This window comes from Oncorhynchus mykiss, chromosome 9, assembly GCF_057628025.1.
Source record: "Oncorhynchus mykiss isolate SJ-2025 chromosome 9, ASM5762802v1, whole genome shotgun sequence".
Lineage (NCBI taxonomy): Eukaryota > Metazoa > Chordata > Actinopteri > Salmoniformes > Salmonidae > Oncorhynchus > Oncorhynchus mykiss.
In genome coordinates, this window is record NC_143030.1 from 16,873,867 (window position 1) to 16,895,940 (window position 22,074).

A 22,074-nucleotide genomic window follows, 5' to 3' on the forward strand; every position below is an offset into this window, starting at 1 on the left:
TGGGACATATGCAAAACTGACCAAAGATCAGCAGCTAGGGGAAACTTCACCCCATGACTGATTCTGTTGGAGGGTGTACAATCAGTTTATTCATTGCTGTGTTTTAAGGACTTAAACATGACTTTTGTCTGAAAATGTAATAATTAAAATAACATGTAATGACATGAAATATGACACTTAACTAGTTAGGGTGTAAAATGCTATATCAATCAACTAACAATTGCAACTCCGTTGATGTGCAGCAACTTGTTAGTGTTAGGAACAGGTTTCGGGTTTATGGTTAAGGTTAATGTTAGAGTTATGTTTGGGGGGGGGGGGGGGCAGGGATAGGTTATGGTAGGTTAGGGCTAGGGTTTAGGTTAGTGGATACTCAGTTGAACAATTTCTTGATAGTTAGTTGATAAACCATGTGTAGGCCTTACCAAATAAAGCGTTACAGAAAAATTCAAATGTAATAGAATTTCATAAAGATTACAATATGGCGCCAGATAGTTTTATGGACAACATTATTATCTTGTACTTTGAATATTGAACTGCAACAAACTGACGTGATAGATTTTAACAGACTACATCCATAAACTATAGTGACGAAGAGACAGAAGAGACACACGCAGACAGACCTTGGACAGGAAGTCACTTCACTGAAACAAGACTAACTGAGATATCCTACTATTAAGAGGTGAGTGATACTTTTTACCGTAGTATCTCAAAATAGTTACATTCTTTTCCTGTATGTGTTTCTCTCTATTTCTAATGTTATTGGAAAGTGGTAGCTTTTGAATGCACCACTAGCTGAAACAAAACATTTTTCTCCCTATTTCTAATGTTATTGGAAAGTGGTAGCTTTTGAATGCACCACTAGCTGAAACAAAACATTTTTCTCCCTATTTCTAATGTTATTGGAAAGTGGTAGCTTTTGAATGCACCACTAGCTGAAACAAAACATTTTTCTCCCTATTTCTAATGTTATTGGAAAGTGGTAGCTTTTGAATGCACCACTAGCTGAAACAAAACATTTTCTCCCTATTTCTAATGTTATTGGAAAGTGGTAGCTTTTGAATGCACCACTAGCTGAAACAAAACATTTTTCTCCCTATTTCTAATGTTATTGGAAAGTGGTAGCTTTTGAATGCACCACTAGCTGAAACAAAACATTTTTCTCCCTATTTCTAATGTTATTGGAAAGTGGTAGCTTTTGAATGCACCACTAGCTGAAACAAAACATTTTTCTCCCTATTTCTAATGTTATTGGAAAGTGGTAGCTTTTGAATGCACCACTAGCTGAAACAAAACATTTTTCTCCCTATTTCTAATGTTATTGGAAAGTGGTAGTGTCATGTACTGTCATGTTGTGTCTTGTCTCTGTCCTTTCCCTTCACCCTGTCTCCCTCTGCTGGTCGTTGTTAGGTTACCTTTTCTCCCCCTCTTTCCCCCAGCTGTGCCTTGTCTCCTCCTAACCACCTCGTCACCCCTTTTCCCACCTGTTCCCTTTTTCCCTCTGATTAGTCCCCTATATCTCTCTCTGTTTTTGTTCCTGTCCTTGTCGGATTCTTGTTTGTTGTGTTTCATGCCTGAACCAGACTGTCGTCATGTTTGCTGTAACCTTGTCTTGTCCTGTCGGAATCTGCCGGCCCGTCTGAGCCTACCTATGTTTGGTAATTAAAGAAGCTCTGTTTAAGTTAATTCGCTTTTGGGTCCTCATTCACGCACCGTAACAGAAGAATCCGACCAAGAATGGACCCAGCGACTTCGGATCCTCTCCACTCAGCCGTCGGGATCCAGGGAGCGATGCTAGGCAGACACGAGCAGGAAGTGTCTGCTGCTCGACATGCCGTTGAGACCCTGGCCACCCAAGTCTCCAACCTCACAGAACAGGTTCACCATCTCCGCCTCGATCCACCGGCCACTTCCAGGGCTTTCGAATCTCCGGAGCCCAGAATCAATAACCCGCCGTGTTACTCTGGGGAGCCCACTGAATGCCGCTCGTTCCTCACCCAGTGTGATATTGTGTTTTCTCTCCAGCCCAACACTTACTCCAGGAGCACTGCTCGTGTCGCCTACGTCATATCTCTCCTTATTGGACGGGCTCGTGAGTGGGGCACGGCAATCTGGGAGGCAAGGGCTGAGTGTACTAACCAGTATCAGGACTTTAAGGAGGAGATGATACGGGTTTTTGATCGATCTGTTTTTGGGGAGGAGGCTTCCAGGGCCCTGTCTTCCCTATGTCAAGGCAATCGATCCATAACAGACTACTCTATTGAGTTTCGCACTCTTGCTGTCTCCAGTGGCTGGAACGAGCCGGCCTTGCTCGCTCGTCTTCTGGAGGGTCTCCGCGCAGAGGTAAAGGATGAGATTCTCTCCCGGGAGGTTCCTTCCAGCGTGGATTCCTTGATTGAACTCGCTATTCGCATTGAGCGACGGGTTGATCTTCGTCACCGAGCTCGTGGAGAGGAGCTCGCGCTCTCCGTCGCCCCCCTCTCCGCATCACTACCATCTTCCTCTGCCGGCTCGGGTGCTGAGCCCATGCAGCTGGGAGGTATCCGCATCTCGACTAAGGAGAGGGAACGGAGAATCACCAACCGCCTCTGTCTCTATTGCGGTTCCGCTGGTCATTTTGTCACTTCATGTCCAGTAAAAGGCCAGAGCTCGTCAGTAAGCGGAGGGCTACTGGTGAGCGCTACTACTCCTGTCTCTCCTTCAAGATCCTGCACTACCTTGTCGGTCCATCTACGCTGGACCGGTTCGTCAGCTTCCTGCAGTGCCTTAATAGACTCTGGGGCGGAGGGCTGTTTTATGGACGAGACCTGGGCTCGGGAACATGACATTCCTCTCAGACAGTTAAAGGAGCCCACGGCCTTGTTCGCCCTGGATGGTAGCCCTCTCCCCAGGATTCAGCGTGAGACGCTACCTTTAACCCTCACTGTTTCTGGTAATCATAGTGAAACCATTTCTTTTTTAATTTTTCGTTCACCTTTTACACCTGTTGTTTTGGGCCATCCCTGGCTAGTTTGTCATAATCCTTCCATTAATTGGTCTAGTAATTCTATCCTCTCCTGGAACGTCTCTTGTCATGTGAAATGTTTAATGTCTGCTATCCCTCCTGTTTCCTCTGTCTCTTCTTCACAGGAGGAGCCTGGTGATTTGACAGGGGTGCCGGAGGAATATCACGATCTGCGCACGGTGTTCAGTTGGTCCAGGGCCACCTCTCTTCCTCCACACCGGTCGTATGATTGTAGTATTGATCTCCTTCCGGGAACCACCCCCCCCCCGGGGTAGACTATACTCTCTGTCGGCTCCCGAACGTAAGGCTCTCGAAGATTATTTGTCTGTAGCTCTTGACGCCGGTACCATAGTCCCCTCCTCCTCTCCCGCCGGAGCGGGGTTTTTTTTTGTCAAGAAGAAGGACGGGTCTCTGCGCCCCTGCATAGATTATCGAGGGCTGAATGACATAACAGTGAAGAATCGTTATCCGCTTCCTCTTATGTCTTCAGCCTTCGAGATCCTGCAGGGAGCCAGGTTTTTTACTAAGTTGGACCTTCGTAACGCTTACCATCTCGTGCGCATCAGGGAGGGGGACGAGTGGAAGACGGCGTTTAACACTCCGTTAGGGCACTTTGAATACCGGGTTCTTCCTTTCGGCCTCGCTAACGCTCCAGCTGTCTTTCAGGCATTAGTCAATGATGTCCTGAGAGACATGCTGAACATCTTTGTTTTCGTTTACCTTGACGATATCCTGATTTTTTCACCGTCACTCCAGATTCATGTTCAGCACGTTCGACGTGTCCTCCAGCGCCTTTTAGAGAATTGTCTTTTTGTGAAGGCTGAGAAGTGCACTTTTCATGCCTCCTCCGTCACATTTCTCGGTTCTGTTATTTCCGCTGAAGGCATTAAGATGGATCCCGCTAAGGTCCAAGCTGTCATTGATTGGCCCGTCCCTAAGTCACGCGTCGAGCTGCAGCGCTTTCTCGGCTTCGCGAACTTCTATCGTCGTTTCATCCGTAATTTCGGTCAGGTGGCAGCTCCTCTCACAGCCCTTACTTCTGTCAAGACGTGCTTTAAGTGGTCCGTTTCCGCCCAGGGAGCTTTTGATCTCCTCAAGAATCGTTTTACATCCGCTCCTATCCTTGTTACACCTGACGTCTCTAGACAGTTCGTTGTCGAGGTTGACGCGTCAGAGGTGGGCGTGGGAGCCATTCTTTCTCAGCGCTCCCTCTCTGACGACAAGGTCTACCCATGCGCGTATTTTTCTCATCGCCTGTCGCCGTCGGAACGTAACTATGATGTGGGTAACCGCGAACTGCTCGCCATCCGGTTAGCCCTAGGCGAATGGCGACAGTGGTTGGAGGGGGCGACCGTTCCTTTTGTCGTTTGGACTGACCATAGGAACCTTGAGTACATCCGTTCTGCCAAACGACTTAATGCGCGTCAGGCGCGTTGGGCGCTGTTTTTCGCTCGTTTCGAGTTCGTGATTTCTTATCGTCCGGGCTCTAAGAACACCAAGCCTGATGCTTTGTCTCGTCTCTTCAGTTCTTCAGTAGCCTCCACTGACCCCGAGGGGATTCTCCCTGAGGGGCGTGTTGTCGGGTTGACTGTCTGGGGAATTGAGAGGCAGGTAAAACAAGCGCTCACTCACACTCCGTCGCCGCGTGCTTGTCCTAGGAACCTTCTTTTCGTTCCCGTTCCTACTCGTCTGGCCGTTCTTCAGTGGGCTCACTCTGCCAAGTTAGCCGGCCACCCTGGCGTTCGGGGTACGCTTGCTTCCATTCGCCAGCGTTTTTGGTGGCCCACCCGGGAGCATGACACGCGTCGTTTCGTGGCTGCTTGTTCGGTCTGCGCGCAGACTAAGTCCGGTAACTCTCCTCCTGCCGGCCGTCTCAGGCCGCTTCCTATTCCCTCTCGACCGTGGTCTCACATCGCCTTAGATTTTGTCACCGGACTGCCTTCGTCAGCGGGGAAGACTGTTATTCTTACGGTTGTCGATAGGTTCTCTAAGGCGGCTCATTTCATTCCCCTTGCTAAGCTTCCTTCTGCTAAAGAGACGGCACAAATCATCATCGAGAATGTTTTCAGAATTCATGGCCTTCCGTCAGACGTCGTTTCGGACAGAGGTCCGCAATTCACGTCTCAATTTTGGAGGGAGTTTTGCCGTTTGATTGGGGCTTCCGTCAGTCTCTCTTCCGGCTTTCACCCCCAGTCTAACGGTCAAGCAGAACGGGCCAATCAGACTATTGGTCGCATCTTACGCAGTCTTTCTTTTCGTAACCCTGCGTCTTGGTCAGAACAGCTCCCCTGGGCAGAATACTCCCACAACTCGCTTCCTTCGTCTGCGACCGGGCTATCTCCTTTTCAGAGTAGCCTCGGGTACCAGCCTCCGCTGTTCTCATCTCAGTTCGCCGAGTCCAGCGTCCCCTCCGCTCAGGCTTTTGTCCAACGTTGCGAGCGCACCTGGAAGAGGGTCAGGTCTGCACTTTGCCGTTATAGGACGCAGACTGTGAGGGCTGCTAATAAGCGTAGAACTAAGAGTCCTAGATATTGTCGCGGTCAGAGAGTTTGGCTCTCCACTCAGAACCTTCCCCTTAAGACGGCTTCTCGCAAGTTGACCCCGCGGTTCATTGGTCCGTTCCGTATTTCTCGGGTCATTAATCCTGTCGCAGTTCGACTTCTTCTTCCGCGATACCTTCGTCGCGTCCACCCGGTCTTCCATGTCTCCTGCATCAAGCCCGTCCTTCGCGCCCCCGCTCGTCTTCCCCCCCCCCCCCCATCCTTGTCGAGGGCGCACCCATCTACAGGGTCCGTAGAATTTTGGACATGCGTCCTCGGGGCCGTGGTCACCAGTACCTCGTAGATTGGGAGGGGTACGGTCCTGAGGAGAGGAGTTGGGTTCCCTCTCGGGACGTGCTGGACCGTGCGCTGATCGAGGATTTCCTCCGTTGCCGCCAGGTTTCCTCCTCGAGTGCGCCAGGAGGCGCTCGGTGAGTGGGGGGGTACTGTCATGTACTGTCATGTTGTGTCTTGTCTCTGTCCTTTCCCTTCACCCTGTCTCCCTCTGCTGGTCGTTGTTAGGTTACCTTTTCTCCCCCTCTTTCCCCCAGCTGTGCCTTGTCTCCTCCTAACCACCTCGTCACCCCTTTTCCCACCTGTTCCCTTTTTCCCTCTGATTAGTCCCCTATATCTCTCTCTGTTTTTGTTCCTGTCCTTGTCGGATTCTTGTTTGTTGTGTTTCATGCCTGAACCAGACTGTCGTCATGTTTGCTGTAACCTTGTCTTGTCCTGTCGGAATCTGCCGGCCCGTCTGAGCCTACCTATGTTTGGTAATTAAAGAAGCTCTGTTTAAGTTAATTCGCTTTTGGGTCCTCATTCACGCACCGTAACAGGTAGCTTTTGAATGCACCACTAGCTGAAACAAAACATTTTTCTCCCTATTTCTAATGTTATTGGAAAGTGGTAGCTTTTGAATGCACCACTAGCTGAAACAAAACATTTTTCTCCCTATTTCTAATGTTATTGGAAAGTGGTAGCTTTTGAATGCACCACTAGCTGAAACAAAACATTTTTCTCCCTATTTCTAATGTTATTGGAAAGTGGTAGCTTTTGAATGCACCACTAGCTGAAACAAAACATTTTTCTCCCTATTTCTAATGTTATTGGAAAGTGGTAGCTTTTGAATGCACCACTAGCTGAAACAAAACATTTCCACCAGTGATGAAAAAACATATTACATTGTCATACTTGATTAAAAGGATCACGACTCAGGATGAGACCCACCTGCAGAGAGTTCGAATCACAGATGTTTATTTACAAAACAGGAGGCAGGCAAACGACAGGTCAAGGGCAGGCAGAGGTCAGTAATCCACAGCAGTGTCAGAAAGGTACAGAACGGCAGGTAGGTTCAGGGCAGGCAGAATGGTCAAAACCAGAAGAACTAGACAACATGGACTAGAGAGAACAGGAGTACAGAAAAACACGCTGGTAGGCTTGACGAGACAAACTATCAACAGACAAACAGAAAACAGGTATGATGTCATGACGCCATGTTTACAGTATACAGTTGAAGTCAGAAGTTAACATACACCTTAGCCAAATACATTTAAACTCTGTTTTTCACAATTTCTGACATTTAATCTGAGTGAAAATTCCCTGTCTTAGGTCAGTTAGGATCACCACTTTATTTAAAGAATGTGAAATGTCCGAATAATAGTAGAGAGAATGATTTATTTCAGCTTTAATTTCTTTCATCACATTCCCAGTGGGTCTGAAGTTAACATACACTCAATTAGTATTTGGTAACATTGCCTTTAAATTGTTTAACTTGGGTCAAACATTTCAGGTAGCCTTCCACAAGCTTCCCAAAATAAGTTGGGTGAATTTTGGCCCATTCCTCCAGACAGAGCTGGTGTAACTGAGTCAGGTTTGTCGGCCTCCTTGCTTGCACATACTTTTTCAGTTCTGACCACAAATTTCCTATAGGATTGAAGGCACTGAATGTTCTGATCTAGTATGAACTACATAAAGCTAACGCTTCATGTGAAAAGTGAAGATAGTTGCAGATAATTACATGTAAGAATGCTGTAAACCTCCACCTCACACAGAGTGAGAATCTTGTTCTGTCCAGGGATCACCACAACAACATAGCGACCCTCCATCTCATTACACTGGAACCTGTTCGTCTCTCCTGCTGGGATGTTGGAGATGACAACACATCTGAAGGAAAGAGTGAAACACAGAGAGAGAGAAACACCGAGAGAGAAGGGGTGGAGGAGAGAGAGAGAGGGGAAGGGGAGAGCGAGAGGGGAAGGGGGAGAGCGACAGCAGGAAAGAGAAAGGGGGGTGGAGAGAGGGATGGGTGGTGCGGGAAGAGGGAGAGTTAGGGGGAGGGCATGGGGGAGAGAGAGCGTGAGAGAAAGAGTGAGGGGTGGGGGGGTGGTGAGAGAGAGAGAGAGACGCCAGAGAGCGAGCACGAGCACGAGAGCGAGAGAGAGCACGCGAGAGAGAGCGAGAGGAAAGATAAGGAAGGGGGCGGGAGGGGGGGGGAGATAAGGGGGGGGGGTCGGGGGGAGAGATGGGAGAAGGGGAGAGAAAGCATGAGAGTGAATGAGGACTCTTCAATGTACCACACAGAATACAAGCAGTCTGTTAAATATACACAGTGTACAAAACATTAAGAACACCTTCCTAATATTGCCCTCAGAACAGCCTCAATTCGTTGGAACATGGACTCTACAAAGTGTCGACAGCATTCCTAAGGGATGCTGGCCCATGTTGACTCCAATCGTCACGCCCTGACCTGAGTATTCTTTGTTTTCTTTATTGTTTTGGTTAGGTCAGGGTGTGACATGGGTGATGTATGTGTTTCTTGTACAATCTAGGGGTTTTGTAGGTTTATGGGGTGTTTTTTACCATCTAGGTGTTTATATATGTCTATGTTGCCTAGATTTCTTCTCAATTACAGGCAGGTGTTTATCGTTGTCTCTGATTGGGAACCATATTTAGGCAGCCATCTTCTTTGGGTATTTCGTGGGTTATTGTCTGTTAGTTGCCTGTGTCTGCACTATTCATATATAGCTTCACATTTGTTTTGTTTAAGTGTTCTTCGTTAAATAAATACGGGGAATGTATTCTCATCACGCTGCGTCTTGGTCTGCTCACTACGACAAACATGACACCAATGATTTCCACAGTTGTGTCAAGTTTGCGGGACTTCCTTTGGGAGGAGGACCCTTCTTGATACACATGGGAAACTGTGGATGAAAAATCCAGCAAACTGGTGCGCCAGCCTGGCACCTATGTACTACCATACCCCGTTCAAAGGCACATAAATCTTTAGTCTTGCCCTTTCACCCTCTGAATGGCCCAAACACACAATCCATGTCTCAGTTGTCTTTTAAATCCTTCTTTAACATGTCTCCACACCGTCATCTACACTGATTGAAATGGATTTAACAAGTGACATCAATAAAGGATCATATCTTTCACCTGGATTCACCTGGTCAGTCTGTCTTCCTGTGTCTGGCTGGCTGCAGATTTCTGAAGAATCATGACAGAAAGGATAAGATTTCCCTGTGGTCATGGGTTTAGATTCCACTACCCTAGAGTAGGGTTCTCCAAACTCTGTCCTGGGCAGGTGTTCGTAAAGTTTTGTACACTCAGTGGGTTTCACATATAGCCACTGAACAGCTACAGAAGCACGGATGAAGACCAATGTATCCAAATACCTTCAAGACAGGACATAAAAGTGTACAGATGTCTATGTATCACCTGGGGTTTTTGATGCCGTTGTTCTCCAGTGAGTTACCGATGCAGATCTCAGCACCATCAAGTCTCTCAGGACAGCAGTCTCCTCTGTTGGTGATGGTGACAGCTGTCACTCTGTACACATCCAGCAGGTCCACTCTCCGCCAGGGGTTGGTCTCCTGTTCAGTGTGTGTGCAGGATATTTTGTGATAGTTTGATTCTCTGTTGCCATCAATAGCATTGTTAGCCTGGCCATCCCCATACAGTGATGACTGGGTGGCCACTCCTTTCACCACGACATTTACTACAGGGATAAAGAAAAAAAAAAGTTTTAACACAGAAATGTCAAATGAAATCACAAAAATCACACGTGACACGATATATGGTTAATTGAATCCTGGTTGAACCTTTGCTAATAATCTTAGTGTTCACATTTAACATTGTCTCCCGCTCCACGTCACTGGTTCACTAACCACCGGTCCAGGAAAGCCATCATTTTGCCACACCTGGACTTCATCACTACCCTGACTACTCCCCTTTTATTTAGCCCTCAGTTGTCATCAGTCCTGAGGTGTTGTTTTTTTCATGTCCGCGGTCAGTACGCTTCTCACGTTTGTTCCTTTGCATCCGTTCATTGTTAAATTCACCTTCCACGTCTGCTTTCTGCCTCTCGCTGTATACGTTACAAACATATTGTAGATATGGCAACTTCCTATTTCCCAATGACAACCTATAATATCCTTAATAATATAATATGAAAAAGTTGTCAATCTATTGGGATTTAAAATAATAATGTAGAATAAAACAATATGACAATAAAATAGACTGTTGTATATCACCTGTTGAAGCGCTGGCCATCCGGGCTAGCAACACAACACCTGTGAATAAGTAATCATTTGCATACATCAGAATCATCAAACTAGCTTCACCATACAGTGTGTCATTTTGCACTATTGATAACAGTAGTTGCAGAGGCACGATAGTGAACCAGAGGTATGATTACCAACTGTTGCTATGTAATGTAAAAACAGGACAATAGTAGGAAATAAGTCATATTAATAGTAATAATAATAATAAAAATGATTATAAGGATAAGTGATAATCATCATCAGTGAACCAGTATATGGTGAGAGGAGGAATTTGATGAGTCCCCTCTCTAGGCCAGACAGCTAACATTCATTTTCCCATTAGATAGCTCTGCAAGCATTATCATGTCAAAATACATTCATCCCTCACCGAATACGTAGTTTTGCTGAACAAATATCATAATTTACTGCTGTCCCGCTCAGTAAGTACTTCCAAAAAAGGTAGAACAACATTTTTATAAGCAACCCCAAAAACAATTATGGAAAGAATCTATGTATTGTTAGTGTGCATGTGCAAAATCCACCTCTTCAGCACCTCCAATAAAATCACTCATTACTGCCACTCACAAAAGTGTTTTGACATAACACTTGCAGAGCTGTCTAATGGGAAAATGTAAATTTGCTTTCTGGCCTAGAGAGAACTCGTCATACTCCTTCTCGTCTCCTCTGGCCAGATACTGGTTCAAATTATAGGTTGTGGCAGAACAGGGGGTTTGGTCAAGACGTTTCCCTAGATCAGACACGGACAGAGTATGATAAGCTCGGTTTCAAGGGTGTTTATTAAATAATAAACCAAAAAGAAAAGGTCTTCCCCATGAGACCTTCTCCGGGATACCGTCTCCTGGGCTTCCTGTCAGGAACACAAACTCAATCCCTCATTTTAGCTCAGGTAACCGTCTCCAACTCCATGGAAGTCACCTCACTTCCCCCAGTGTGCTGCCCTTCTGGCAGGTTTATGGGCCTTGCACAGCTGGTGAGCAATCCGCCCTTGATTTACTCACCAGCTCCCAATCAGCCCCAATTAGTCCTGTCCGGAGGGCCCGTCGAGACCTGGCATGTCCAGCAGATGAAGCCATCGCCTATTGATTTATACTCGATCTGTTACCAGACCTCGACGAGTCTCCCCCTGGTGGCTGACCTGCTGTACGCCACAAGGTATAATACTGAAAGCGAGGCAGAATTGGCTGCCGTTGTGCCAATAATCATACGCATACAGTTGTTTGTCGGCATACTGAAATTACTCAGAAGATATTTACCTATTAAGGAGCCGTGAGACTGACTCCACTGCATGGTTAATGGTGGAGGCTTCATTCAACCACTTGTCTCCTGTCTGTAAAGACAAAAGCACATACAGCCCATGCATACATAACATACTTTATGGTCTCCAGTTACCAACTGTATACAGCTAGCTAGGATGCAATCAAGGTCAGTCTGACCTCCTCAACAGTCATGTATCTCCTAATGTCCTGTAAATTAGAGGTGACTCTATGCTGATATCTTTCAAATTAGAATTGGCCTCACTTGGAATAATAGCAAAACCAAACTGAACTGACATAATTATTTACATTATATTCTAGAAACTACTGTTAATCAAATATGAACATTTTACATGTCAAAGCAGCTTGTTTATAACACCCAATGATTTACATTTAAATGATGTCATAGAAAGAAAGTTAACCCAATATGAAAATGTTAAATGACTAAGTGGTTTTTATAGTACCATCCCAGTGATGTCTATATTATCAGTGGTGTTGGAGGGCCAGTAGGAGGCCCTGTTTCCTCTGGTCTAAAAAACGAATATCCCAATGGCCCAGGGCAGTGATTGGGGACATTGCCCTGTGTAGGGTGCCGTCTTTCGGATGGGACATTAAACAGGTGTCCTGACTCTCTGTGGTCACTAAAGATCCAATGGCACTTATAAGAGTAGGGGTGTTAACCCTGGTGTCCTGACTAAATTCCCAATCTGGCCACCTAATCATACCCGGTTTCCAATTGGCTCATTCATCACCCCTCCTCTCCCTTGTAACTAATCTCCAGGTTGTTGCTGTAAATGAGAACGCATTCTCAGTCAACTTATCTAGTAAAATAAATAAATAAAAATATATAGACCTGCAAGCACACATGCATGCCCAAAGGCCTGCCCACATTCACAACCGCACCCAAATACAGACGCACCCACTCCTGCACCCAAAGCAATACAGTGTAAACAAGCTAAGGAAAAACAGCAACATTGGTAGTATGTTGAAAACAGCAACATTGGTAGTATGTTGAAAACAGCAACATTGGTAGTATGTTGAAAACAGCAACATTGGTAGTAGAGGTCGACCGACTATGATTTTTCAACGCCGATACCGATTATTGGAGGACCAAAAAAAGCCGATACCGATTAATTGGCCGATTTTATATATATATATGTATATATATATATATATATATTTGTAATAATGACAATTACAACAATACTGAATGAACAATGAAAACCTTTATTTTAACTTAATATAATACATCAATAAAATCAATTGTCTCAGATAATTAATGAAACATGTTCAATTTGTTTTAAATAATGCAAAAACAAAGTGTTGGAGAAGAAAGTTCCGTATTTTATCTAACGGGTGGCATCCATAAGTCTAAATATTGCTGTTACATTGCACAACCTTCAATGGTATGTCATAATTACGTACAATTCTGGCAAATTAGATCGCAACGAGCCAGGCGGCCAAAATTGTTGCATATACCCTGACTCTGCGTGCAATGAACGCAAGAGAAGTGACACAATTTCCCTAGTTTAATATTGCCTGCTAACATGAATTTCTTTAAACTAAATATGCAGGTTAAAAAAAATATATACTTCTGTGTATTGATTTCAAGAAAGGCATTGATGTTTATGGTTAGGTACATTCGTGCAACGATTGTGCTTTTTTCACAAATGCGCTTTTGTTAAATCATCCCCCGTTTGGCGAAGTTGGCTGTCTTTGTTCGCAACGAGCCACGCGGCCCAAACTGCTGCATATACCCTGACTCTGTTGCACAGAACGCAAGAGAAGTGACACAATTTCCCTAGTTAAAATAAATTAATGTTAGCAGGCAATATTAACTAAATATGCAGGTTTAAAAATATATACTTGTGTATTGATTTTAAGAAAGGTGTTGATGTTTATGGTTAGGTACACATTGGTGCAACGACATTGCTTTTTTGCAAATGCACTTGTTACATCACCCGTTTGGCAAAGTAGGCTGTGATTCAATGATAAATTAACAGGCACTGCATCGATTATATGCAATGCAGGACAAGCTAGATAACCTAGTAATATCATCAACCATGTGTAGTTAACTAGTGATTATGTTAAGATTGATTGATTTTTATAAGATACGTTTAATGCTAGCTAGCACCTTACCTCCTTACCACCTTACCTGCAATGTCATCGGCCATGATCGGTGTCCAAAAATGACGATTACCGATTGTTATGAAAACTTGAAATCGGCCCTAATCGGCCAACTCGATTAATCGGTTGACCTCTAATTGGTAGTATGTTTAAAACAGCAATATTGGTAGTATCTAGAAAACACCAACATTGGTAACATGTATAATACAATAACAGTAATGATGATGCCCATCTGCAATACAGTTATACTTAAACAGGTGTACTTATGACTATCTGATTATCTGGCATTTCAAATTGGATAAAACAAAATACAGTCTACTGTACAGTTTGAACCAACTTAGTGGCCTTGTTAGAGTGTCCACCCTGAGGTTGGGGGTTCATTCCCCGGTCAAGTCATACTGTACCAAACCTGAAAAAAATGGGACACTATGCCTCTCTACATGGCACTCAGTATTAAGGAGAGGGATTAGGGGTAAGGCTCTGTGATAGCCTAGTGTCCTGTAAAGGGGAGAGTTTTGTACTGTACATCAAGCTGCCTCACACTACAGAAGCAGGTGATGGGTACCATAGGGCAGGAGCCTAACACTGACTTACAGTCATCACTAGCAACTACAAACAGATGACTAGAAAAAATAAGACAAATAAAAAATAACAATTTTGCCAAACCCTTTTTAAATTAGTTAACTGATTATTGAGCAATGTCGAAAATCTGATTCTTAGCACTTTTGGAGAATGTAGCAATGCTAGTGGAAATCAAGTGATGTAAAAATACTTTAAAACCTTTTCACATGTACTAGCACACGGGTATGATCATTCTACAGTGGTACCTGTAGTGTACGATCAAACCGGTGTGATTAGAATGCTTCTTTAGGACGTCCAGTTTTGGTATAAGGAAACAATCAGCATTTGAGATGGCCACACTGTTTTTTTTCAGAAACATTTTGCACAAACACAGTCCTTACAAAGTTATGTCCAGAATGTGAGCAGTTTATTTTTGGATGCAATGTTTAGACATTCACAGAAGTAGCTACAGCATAACACAATCATCCAAAACGGAAAAATGAAGGCTACATTTGTCCTAGCAATGAGGAAAGATGTACATAACACAAACGGTCATATTTTTATAACTCTCGGCTGGCAGAAACTACAATATGAATTAGCTAATAACAATAACTATTTCTAATTAATCACATCATGGATGAACTCACCATTGATCGAAATAAGTGAGTAAAACACTTTCTATAAATCGGAAGTAATCCTACGATGGGTAGTTTGTGCAAGCTAGCACGAGGACGCGCTCTTTGAAAGCACAGTCGATAGCGCGCCGGACCTCGGGCTAGAAGGTCGAGGGTTCAAGACCTGCTCCCTGCTGTTTCATTACAATACTGTAGGTGCCTACAGTGGAAACGACAACACGATATACAGAAAATAAGGAACTTACTTTGATAGGAACGCACACATGTCCAAAGTGATTATGTGTAAGGAAAACAAAAAGAAGACAAGCACTCACCAGCAAGAAAATGTTCCAATTCTTGCAAGACTGTGCAAATATATGCATACTTGATCTGCACATTCATGAGTGAAGTGCGGTGGGCACTCCTGGAATAGAGAAATTTATACATCTCAGTAAAGTAAAGCCTCAAACATGAATTATCCGCAACGCAGAAATGGGCCAGTTCTATGTGAATTAATGAGGAGGCAGAACACACCTCAATTCAACCTGTTGTTAGAAAATACAACTTGTTAGATAATAATTTGAAATTGACAAGTTGAAAGATGGCCAATAGATATTTATCAGGCAGCGCATGTTAACTGTCATGTTGCGTAAAATCACATTTTGGAACAGTGAGCGCATTCTGACATTACGTGCATAAAACAACTCATGCTGGGGAGACCTGTCATGTACTGTCATGTTGTGTCTTGTCTCTGTCCTTTCCCTTCACCCTGTCTCCCTCTGCTGGTCGTTGTTAGGTTACCTTTTCTCCCCCGCTTTCCCCCAGCTGTTCCTTGTCTCCTATTGACTACCTCGTCACCCCTTCTCCCACCTGTTCCCCTTTTCCCTCTGATTAGTCCCCTATATCTCTCTCTGTTTTTGTTCCTGTCCTTGTCGGATTCTTGTTTGTTGTGTTTCATGCCTGAGCCAGACTATCGTCATGTTTGCTGTAACCTTGTCCTGTCCTGTCGGAATCTGCCGGTCTATCTGAGCCTACCTATGTTTGGTTATTAAAGAAGCTCTGTTTAAGTTAGTTCGCTTTTGGGTCCTCATTCACTCACCATAACAGAAGAATCCGACCAAGAATGGACCCAGCGACTTCGGATCCTCTCCACTCAGCCGTCGGGATCCAGGGAGCGATGCTAGGCAGACACGAGCAGGAAGTGTCTGCTGCTCGACATGCCGTTGAGACCCTGGCCACCCAAGTCTCCAACCTCACAGAACAGGTTCACCATCTCCGCCTCGATCCACCGGCCACTTCCAGGGCTTTCGAATCTCCGGAGCCCAGAATCAATAACCCGCCGTGTTACTCTGGGGAGCCCACTGAATGCCGCTCGTTCCTCACCCAGTGTGATATTGTGTTTTCTCTCCAGCCCAACACTTACTCCAGGAGCACTGCTCGTGTCGCCTACGTCATATCTCTCCTTATTGGACGGGCTCGTGAGTGGGGCACGGCAATCTGGGAGGCAAGGGCTGAGTGTACTAACCAGTATCAGGACTTTAAGGAGGAGATGATACGGGTTTTTGATCGATCTGTTTTTGGGGAGGAGGCTTCCAGGGTCCTGTCTTCCCTATGTCAAGGCAATCGATCCATAACAGACTACTCTATTGAGTTTCGCACTCTTGCTGTCTCCAGTGGCTGGAACGAGCCGGCCTTGCTCGCTCGTCTTCTGGAGGGTCTCCGCGCAGAGGTAAAGGATGAGATTCTCTCCCGGGAGGTTCCTTCCAGCGTGGATTCCTTGATTGAACTCGCTATTCGCATTGAGCGACGGGTTGATCTTCGTCACCGAGCTCGTGGAAAGGAGCTCGCGCTCTCCGTCGCTCCCCTCTCCGCATCACTACCATCTTCCTCTGCCGGCTCGGGTGCTGAGCCCATGCAGCTGGGAGGTATCCGCATCTCGACTAAGGAGAGGGAACGGAGAATCACCAACCGCCTCTGTCTCTATTGCGGTTCCGCTGGTCATTTTGTCACTTCATGTCCAGTAAAAGGCCAGAGCTTGTCAGTAAGCGGAGGGCTACTGGTGAGCGCTACTACTCCTGTCTCTCCTTCAAGATCCTGCACTACCTTGTCGGTCCATCTACGCTGGACCGGTTCGTCAGCTTCCTGCAGTGCCTTAATAGACTCTGGGGCGGAGGGCTGTTTTATGGACGAGACCTGGGCTCGGGAACATGACATTCCTCTCAGACAGTTAAAGGAGCCCACGGCCTTGTTCGCCCTGGATGGTAGTCCTCTCCCCAGGATTCAGCGTGAGACGCTACCTTTAACCCTCACTGTTTCTGGTAATCATAGTGAAACCATTTCTTTTTTAATTTTTCGTTCACCTTTTACACCTGTTGTTTTGGGCCATCCCTGGCTAGTTTGTCATAATCCTTCCATTAATTGGTCTAGTAATTCTATCCTCTCCTGGAACGTCTCTTGTCATGTGAAATGTTTAATGTCTGCTATCCCTCCTGTTTCCTCTGTCTCTTCTTCACAGGAGGAGCCTGGTGATTTGACAGGGGTGCCGGAGGAATATCACGATCTGCGCACGGTGTTCAGTCGGTCCAGGGCCACCTCTCTTCCTCCACACCGGTCGTATGATTGTAGTATTGATCTCCTTCCGGGAACCACCCCCCCCCCGGGGTAGACTATACTCTCTGTCGGCTCCCGAACGTAAGGCTCTCGAAGATTATTTGTCTGTAGCTCTTGACGCCGGTACCATAGTCCCCTCCTCCTCTCCCGCCGGAGCGGGGGTTTTTTTTGTCAAGAAGAAGGACGGGTCTCTGCGCCCCTGCATAGATTATCGAGGGCTGAATGACATAACAGTGAAGAATCGTTATCCGCTTCCTCTTATGTCTTCAGCCTTCGAGATCCTGCAGGGAGCCAGGTTTTTCACTAAGTTGGACCTTCGTAACGCTTACCATCTCGTGCGCATCAGGGAGGGGGACGAGTGGAAGACGGCGTTTAACACTCCGTTAGGGCACTTTGAATACCGGGTCCTTCCTTTCGGCCTCGCTAACGCTCCAGCTGTCTTTCAGGCATTAGTCAATGATGTCCTGAGAGACATGCTGAACATCTTTGTTTTCGTTTACCTTGACGATATCCTGATTTTTTCACCGTCACTCCAGATTCATGTTCAGCACGTTCGACGTGTCCTCCAGCGCCTTTTAGAGAATTGTCTTTTTGTGAAGGCTGAGAAGTGCACTTTTCATGCCTCCTCCGTCACATTTCTCGGTTCTGTTATTTCCGCTGAAGGCATTAAGATGGATCCCGCTAAGGTCCAAGCTGTCATTGATTGGCCCGTCCCTAAGTCACGCGTCGAGCTGCAGCGCTTTCTCGGCTTCGCGAACTTCTATCGTCGTTTCATCCGTAATTTCGGTCAGGTGGCAGCTCCTCTCACAGCCCTTACTTCTGTCAAGACGTGCTTTAAGTGGTCCGTTTCCGCCCAGGGAGCTTTTGATCTCCTCAAGAATCGTTTTACATCCGCTCCTATCCTTGTTACACCTGACGTCTCTAGACAGTTCGTTGTCGAGGTTGACGCGTCAGAGGTGGGCGTGGGAGCCATTCTTTCTCAGCGCTCCCTCTCTGACGACAAGGTCCACCCATGCGCGTATTTTTCTCATCGCCTGTCGCCGTCGGAACGTAACTATGATGTGGGTAACCGCGAACTGCTCGCCATCCGGTTAGCCCTAGGCGAATGGCGACAGTGGTTGGAGGGGGCGACCGTTCCTTTTGTCGTTTGGACTGACCATAGGAACCTTGAGTACATCCGTTCTGCCAAACGACTTAATGCGCGTCAGGCGCGTTGGGCGCTGTTTTTCGCTCGTTTCGAGTTCGTGATTTCTTATCGTCCGGGCTCTAAGAACACCAAGCCTGATGCTTTGTCTCGTCTCTTCAGTTCTTCAGTAGCCTCCACTGACCCCGAGGGGATTCTCCCTGAGGGGCGTGTTGTCGGGTTGACTGTCTGGGGAATTGAGAGGCAGGTAAAACAAGCGCTCACTCACACTCCGTCGCCGCGCGCTTGTCCTAGGAACCTTCTTTTCGTTCCCGTTCCTACTCGTCTGGCCGTTCTTCAGTGGGCTCACTCTGCCAAGTTAGCCGGCCACCCTGGCGTTCGGGGTACGCTTGCTTCCATTCGCCAGCGTTTTTGGTGGCCCACCCGGGAGCATGACACGCGTCGTTTCGTGGCTGCTTGTTCGGTCTGCGCGCAGACTAAGTCCGGTAACTCTCCTCCTGCCGGCCGTCTCAGGCCGCTTCCTATTCCCTCTCGACCGTGGTCTCACATCGCCTTAGATTTTGTCACCGGACTGCCTTCGTCAGCGGGGAAGACTGTTATTCTTACGGTTGTCGATAGGTTCTCTAAGGCGGCTCATTTCATTCCCCTTGCTAAGCTTCCTTCTGCTAAAGAGACGGCACAAATCATCATCGAGAATGTTTTCAGAATTCATGGCCTTCCGTCAGACGTCGTTTCGGACAGAGGTCCGCAATTCACGTCTCAATTTTGGAGGGAGTTTTGCCGTTTGATTGGGGCTTCCGTCAGTCTCTCTTCCGGCTTTCACCCCCAGTCTAACGGTCAAGCAGAACGGGCCAATCAGACTATTGGTCGCATCTTACGCAGTCTTTCTTTTCGCAACCCTGCGTCTTGGTCAGAACAGCTCCCCTGGGCAGAATACGCCCACAACTCGCTTCCTTCGTCTGCGACCGGGCTATCTCCTTTTCAGAGTAGCCTCGGGTACCAGCCTCCGCTGTTCTCATCTCAGTTCGCCGAGTCCAGCGTCCCCTCCGCTCAGGCTTTTGTCCAACGTTGCGAGCGCACCTGGAAGAGGGTCAGGTCTGCACTTTGCCGTTATAGGACGCAGACTGTGAGGGCTGCTAATAAGCGTAGAACTAAGAGTCCTAGATATTGTCGCGGTCAGAGAGTTTGGCTCTCCACTCAGAACCTTCCCCTTAAGACGGCTTCTCGCAAGTTGACCCCGCGGTTCATTGGTCCGTTCCGTATTTCTCGGGTCATTAATCCTGTCGCAGTTCGACTTCTTCTCCCGCGATACCTTCGTCGCGTCCACCCGGTCTTCCATGTCTCCTGCATCAAGCCCGTCCTTCGCGCCCCCGCTCGTCTTCCCCCCCCCCCCCCTCATCCTTGTCGAGGGCGCACCCATCTACAGGGTCCGTAGAATTTTGGACATGCGTCCTCGGGGCCGTGGTCACCAGTACCTCGTAGATTGGGAGGGGTACGGTCCTGAGGAGAGGAGTTGGGTTCCCTCTCGGGACGTGCTGGACCGTGCGCTGATCGAGGATTTCCTCCGTTGCCGCCAGGTTTCCTCCTCGAGTGCGCCAGGAGGCGCTCGGTGAGTGGGGGGGTACTGTCATGTACTGTCATGTTGTGTCTTGTCTCTGTCCTTTCCCTTCACCCTGTCTCCCTCTGCTGGTCGTTGTTAGGTTACCTTTTCTCCCCCGCTTTCCCCCAGCTGTTCCTTGTCTCCTATTGACTACCTCGTCACCCCTTCTCCCACCTGTTCCCCTTTTCCCTCTGATTAGTCCCCTATATCTCTCTCTGTTTTTGTTCCTGTCCTTGTCGGATTCTTGTTTGTTGTGTTTCATGCCTGAGCCAGACTATCGTCATGTTTGCTGTAACCTTGTCCTGTCCTGTCGGAATCTGCCGGTCTATCTGAGCCTACCTATGTTTGGTTATTAAAGAAGCTCTGTTTAAGTTAGTTCGCTTTTGGGTCCTCATTCACTCACCATAACAAGACCTTTAGAGATATTTGGAACTCAGGTGTGTATCTTTACTTAACCACTTATATTTTTTAAGAACTTTTACTCCACTACATTCTAAAAGAAATGAATGTATTTTTTACTCCATACATTTTCCCTGACACCCATAAGCACTTGTTACATTTTGAAAGCTTAGCAGGACAGGAAAATTGCCCAAATCATGCACTTATCAAGAGAACATTCCAGGTCATCTCTAATGCCTCTGATCTGGCGGAGTAACTAAACACAAACGCCTCATTTGTAAATTATGTCTGAGTGTTGGTGTGTGTCCCCTGGCTATCTGAAAAAATATATAAATAATAATAATTGAAATTATGTATCCTTTTCTTGTACTTTTTGTCACACCCTGATCTAAAAGCTACCACTTTCCAATAACATTAGAAATTGAGAGAAACACATACAGGAAAAGAATGTAACTATTTTGAGATAGATTGGTAAAAAGAATCACTCACCTCTTAATAGTAGGATATCTCAGTCAGTCTTGATCAGTGAAGTGACTCCTCTCTCCAAGGTCTGCCTGCATGTCTCTTCATCACTATACTTTATGGAGGAAGTCTGATAATCTATCACGTCAATTTATGTTGCCTTAGCAACATGTAAATCATGGCTTCTCCTCTTGTACTCCGTTTAGTCAATGTCAACATATTACTCTCCGTAAAGGCATGGAACACAACAGATGCATTTCAATATTCAAAGTACAAGAAGACAATGTTGTCCATAAAACTCTCTTGACCCTTATTCTAATCTTTAAGTAAATATATTGAATATATTTTTTTTAGCACTTTTTTAGATAAGTCCCCCTACATACGGTTTCTCAACAAACTTTAAGAAATTGTTAATCTGACTATTCACTAACCTTAGCCCTAACCTTACCATAACCTATCCCTGTCCCCCAACCATAACTCTAACCCTAACCTTAAACGCCAAACCTGGCCCTAACCCTAACAAGTTGCTGCACATGAACAGAGTTGCAATTGTTAGTTGATTGATATTGCATTTTACACCCTAACTAGTGTTAAGGTGAGCCTCTGGAGCTACACAGCGCCTCTCTATGGCCGTCTGCTGCTATAGAAAATCCACACTGTTTCAGGACCTGAGAGGGCAGAGAGAGACGAGAGAGGCAACTTGGTTTCTAAACCATATAGGGGAGGAAATGAAATAAAAAATAAAGAATGAAATAAAAAATATAAAGAAAAAGTTTACTTGTGTCACGTTCTGACCTTAGTTCTGTTGTTATGTCTTTGTTTTAGTATGGTCAGGGCGTGAGTTGGGTGGGTTGTCTATGTTCCTTTTTCTATGTTTTGGGATTTCTGTGTTTGGCCTGGTATGGTTCTCAATCAGAGGCAGCTGTCAATCGTTGTCCCTGATTGAGAACCATACTTAGGTAGCCTGGTTTCACTGTTGAGTTGTGGGTGATTATTTTCCGTGTTTGTGCCACACGGGTTTCGTTTGTTTTGGTCTTTCACTTTGTTATTTTGTATATTGTAGTGTTCAGTTGTACATATTAAAATGGACACTTACCACGCTGAAAATTGTTCCGAAATCTCATATCTCTCCTCGTCAGAAGAAGAGGACGAGCGTTACAACTTGGAGGGAGGAGATTATATTCTGTTGCAATAAAATTCAAGA

The 22,074-nt window shown here is 46.0% G+C and overlaps 1 protein-coding gene across 1 annotated transcript in view; it reads right to left on the reverse strand.

Annotated features, from left to right (window-relative positions):
• Positions 1–7,452: 7,452 nt before the first annotated feature.
• Positions 7,453–22,074, reverse strand: part of LOC110532929 (fucolectin-like) — a 235,673-nt gene continuing 221,051 nt past the window's right edge. The window contains exons 6-7 of the mRNA XM_090183652.1: positions 9,256–9,535; positions 7,453–7,701 (exon numbers count right to left, since the gene is read on the reverse strand). Coding sequence (XP_090039778.1) covers positions 7,521–7,701; positions 9,256–9,535 — 461 coding nt within the window. The 3' untranslated portion in view covers positions 7,453–7,520. The remainder of the gene's footprint in view (positions 7,702–9,255; positions 9,536–22,074) is intronic.